Here is a 3836-nt window from a genome sequence, read left to right on the forward strand (position 1 = left end):
ATTAATATTAAACAAAGAACATGCGTTGTACAAGAAATGCCAGTACCTTTTTTAGCAGTCTTAACAATATAATATTATGTTAAAATGACAATAATCTTTTCCCAGAAATTTCCAGCGAATTTTAATTAGAAAATGAGTATATATCTAATGAGTATTTTTGGTACGTGAAATCTTAATCAGTCTTGAGAATATATTCTTATGCAATGATAATTTTTAAAATCAACAGTATTTTCACTTTAAAAAAGCTAAATTGTATTAAAAACTATTCTCTTCTCGGTTTAAATAAATCTATAGTATACACTTCAAGACCTGGATGTTTGTTTTTTACATGAGCACGAGCACCAGATGAAAATTTGGCTGTGTGATTACAATAGGGACAACAAAATCTTGGACCCATGTTACATTGGTACTTCAGATGGTATGTTAAATATTTTTGATGGTTAAATGAACTAGGACAGTTTGAACAGAAAAATTTCTTCTTAGGAACCTTAGTTTCTTGCTGCAGAATTAAAGCATTGCTCCCAAAGTTATTCCAGGCTGCAACAGATATAAAATGTATTGTTAGATTTAAAGTTCAAATTCAACCTGATAAAGAAACTAAAGGTTGGGGGAAAGTAATACATACAAAGAGACGGGTAAATGTACATTATTTTAGGAAATTAGTTTTACTTTTTATTGTTATATTCCATATTTACAACAAACATCTTATTTTTTGAATCTTTTTATTATATTAATACTGCACGTATTGTTTAAACAAATTAATTGTACGTATTGATTGACCCGGATGACGTGTTCGAATATGCCTTCGAGTATTTGAAACATGACGAGCTTTATAGGAACAATATCCGCACCCAAATCTGGGACCTTTTCCACATTCGTGTTTCAGATGGTATGTTAGATATCTCTGATGGCTAAGTGAAGTAGGACAGTTTGGACAAGGAAATTTCCTTTTAGGAACCTCACTTCGAACCTCACTTGGAGGTTGAAGAACATACATATTTTCTCCATACTTATGCCAGCCTGCAACAGAAACAAAATGTTTTATTATTTCTAGAGCAAAAACTAAAATTCCACTTCATGGAGATAATGAAAGAGTATAAGCAAAAATTGTATGTATACAGGTGGGAAATTTTTATATTTCCTATAGTTAAAGTTGAAAGATCATAATTTATGTAAAGAGTTTTATTACATTAAAATTGAGACTATTAATTACAAATATCGATTATCCGCATTGTTTCACCTGGATGATATTTACGGATATGCCTTCGAGTATTTGAAATATGCCGAGCTTTGTAGGAACAATATCCACAAGAAAAACGGGGATTTTGATTACATGCGAATTTCCGATGGTAGATGAGTCCATTTTTCCGTGCAAATATACGAGAGTACCCCGAAGCAGGGATATCTTTTAATTTTTTGACAACTACTATTGGGTGAATCATGTAGTAATAACACCCCATATGAAGATAATGAATAGAGATACTGCTCTTATGGAAAGTCTGAAACAAAAAAAACGTTAGTTAGGGTTGCAGAATGTATCCTTTCATGATACTCATGTATCCTTTCTTAAAAGCTACAATTAAACTTCTTAAAAATCTACGAAACAGTTTTTATACAAATAATAGAATTGCAATTATCAAAATTATTAATATGTTTTTATTTTCTCTGAAATACATACATTTTTGAAGGACATAGTCTTCTTTAAAAATATGATTTTCATGTGAATAATAGCTTACAAAACTGACGCTTTTAACTCTTGCATGGACAGTAAATACTATAGGAATTTGATATAGGTAAACAAATAAATTGCTCTGGTCAACTGGTGAATTATTGAAATAAATCAATTATCGTAGGTAATCGTAAATTGAATTTTATGTCTCATGCAAATCCACAGCCCAAACATCTCTTCCCTGGTGTTTTCCTCTTACATGCTTGTACATGTTCGACCTCAATTTGGACAATTTTGCACAATAGGGGCACTTAAAACGAGGTGATGTGGATAATTCCTGCGGTAATAGTACTCCATAAGAAGGTAGTGTATAGAAATGCTGCTCGAATGGAAGACCTGAAACAAAACAAATGTTAATTAGGATTAGAGTAATTTTGTAGATTGATCTTTTGTATTTAGAATAATAAACAGCGTATTAACCAAATTTATGAATTCCTAAAACTAACAAATATAGCACCTAATTTATCAAATATTTGCAATATGTACATCTTTTAATGGATAGTAATGGATAATAACAGAATCGTCATAATTAAAATTATTAACATACTTTTATTTTCTTTAAAATACATACATTTTTGAAGGACATACACTTCTTTCAAAGTATGATTTTGATATCAACAAAAACTTACGAAACTGAAACTCTTATATCTTCTATAGACAGTAGATACTATAGAATTTGACATAGGTAAACAAATAAATTGTCCTGAAATGGTGATCCTATATTTTAAGTAACTGCTGAATTATTGAAATAAATCAATCGTTGTAGGTAATCGTTAATTAAATTTTATTTCTCTTGCAAATCCACAGCCCAAACATCTCTTCCCTCGTGTTTTCCTCTTACATGCTTGTACATATTTGACCTCAACTTGGACAATTTTGCACAATAGGGGCACTGAAAACGAGGTGATTTTCCGCATTCGTAAATCATGTGTTCTCTCAATCCATTTTTTCTTTTAAAGCAACTCCCACATTTTGGACAGTAGAATTTGCCATTGCTCACAATCTCTCCTAATCTGAAATCTAAAAATATATCGTTTATTTATCTTGTAAGCCTATTTGCGAGCGCACTATTTTAAATATCTAAAATGACAAGTATGCGAAATAAAAAATTTCCCTCAAGAAAGCCTTTTTATGACTGAAATCACACATTAGAGACATGCATAGAAAAAACAGTAGCAGAATGAAAAATAAATATGGGAAACTTTTTGCTGTTTATTTTATTTTAAATATGAACTTTTACAAATTTTCAACGTCCTCTACAAAAATGTCGTGACCAGTATGTTTTCTCCGAATATGTTGTTGCACGTTCCAACTTTTTTTTGAGACGAGCCCACAATAGGGACATCGGTATCGAGCTGGCTTTCCACAAGCATATCGAATATGAGTCATCAAACTTTTCTTCTGAGCAAAGGCACTCGTGCAACTTCCACAAGCATACTTTTTACTATCAATTTTATTTTCTTCTATAGAATTGTGTACAAAACTTTCCTCGAACTCTTCTTCTACTTTCACTACTGAGAAACATGGAACATCTGAAAATTATAGAAGATTTTATTAGTGAAATAATGATAGGTAGAAATTATAGACCTTTGTTTTAGCGAATCCTTATTTTTCGCAATTCGAATGATTAGAAAAAACTAGCATGCACTACAAAAACTATTTTTTCCTCTCAGGAAAGAACAGCTTTTCAGTGGAAACCGAACCATCAGGATCAATTTTATTTATATCGATGTACCTATAGTTTCTCAAAGTTATATGCAAAAAATTGGTAGCCTAAGGAGAGTATGATATTATTTTATTTATTTAAATGTGGATACAAGGTTTATATGTTGAAATAAGGATATTTTGTAAAGGAGAGAACATTCAAAACTTGTTACGTAGTAAATTATTAATAATCATCATCGTCCTTCATGGTGAGTTGGGCAGCAGCCTTAGATCTTCGGGACCGATGGCCTTCCCAATCTTTCGCATTAGTCAGAATAATTCCCAGTGCAGAAAATAGTTTGGCTTCTGTCACCTTTCCTCCGCTTATTTTGTCAAAATGATTCTTCAGGAGGACGCCTGCAATGAAAATAAAATATGCTTATACAAATTAATCTGTAATATA

General features: G+C 31.3%; 2 protein-coding genes across 2 annotated transcripts; both read right to left on the reverse strand.

The window, feature by feature from the left end:
* Positions 1 to 728: 728 nt before the first annotated feature.
* Positions 729 to 1869, reverse strand: LOC117167169 (RE1-silencing transcription factor B-like). Its single transcript, XM_033351894.1, has 3 exons — positions 1679 to 1869; positions 1241 to 1499; positions 729 to 1020 (listed from the first exon to the last, which is right to left on the reverse strand). Exons 1-3 carry the CDS (start codon positions 1718 to 1720, stop codon positions 731 to 733), a joined length of 591 nt encoding a protein of 196 aa, XP_033207785.1. The 5' UTR covers positions 1721 to 1869; the 3' UTR covers positions 729 to 730.
* Positions 1870 to 1871: 2 nt separating this feature from the next.
* LOC117182876 (zinc finger protein 710-like) lies at positions 1872 to 3435 on the reverse strand. The gene is made up of 3 exons (XM_033375989.1): positions 3411 to 3435; positions 3064 to 3261; positions 1872 to 2065 (listed from the first exon to the last, which is right to left on the reverse strand). Exons 1-3 carry the CDS (start codon positions 3433 to 3435, stop codon positions 1872 to 1874), a joined length of 417 nt encoding a protein of 138 aa, XP_033231880.1.
* Between the last annotated feature and the right edge of the window lie 401 nt (positions 3436 to 3836).

The sequence above is a fragment of the Belonocnema kinseyi genome, chromosome 2 (assembly GCF_010883055.1).
Source record: "Belonocnema kinseyi isolate 2016_QV_RU_SX_M_011 chromosome 2, B_treatae_v1, whole genome shotgun sequence".
Classification (NCBI taxonomy): Eukaryota; Metazoa; Arthropoda; class Insecta; order Hymenoptera; family Cynipidae; genus Belonocnema; species Belonocnema kinseyi.

Coding starts and splice junctions, on each gene's coding strand:
- LOC117167169 (XM_033351894.1), bottom strand. CDS start 1,720: ATGAAAATCATATTTTTAAAGAAGACTATGTCCTTCAAAAAT. Junction 1,500..1,678: donor AGACTATGTCCTTCAAAAAT/GTATGTATTTCA, acceptor TTTTTGTTTCAG/ACTTTCCATAAGAGCAGTAT. Junction 1,021..1,240: donor TATCCGTAAATATCATCCAG/GTGAAACAATGC, acceptor TTTCTGTTGCAG/GCTGGCATAAGTATGGAGAA.
- LOC117182876 (XM_033375989.1), bottom strand. CDS start 3,435: ATGGTTCGGTTTCCACTGAAAAGCT. Junction 3,262..3,410: donor TCGGTTTCCACTGAAAAGCT/GTTCTTTCCTGA, acceptor TATAATTTTCAG/ATGTTCCATGTTTCTCAGTA. Junction 2,066..3,063: donor TCGATACCGATGTCCCTATT/GTGGGCTCGTCT, acceptor GTTTTGTTTCAG/GTCTTCCATTCGAGCAGCAT.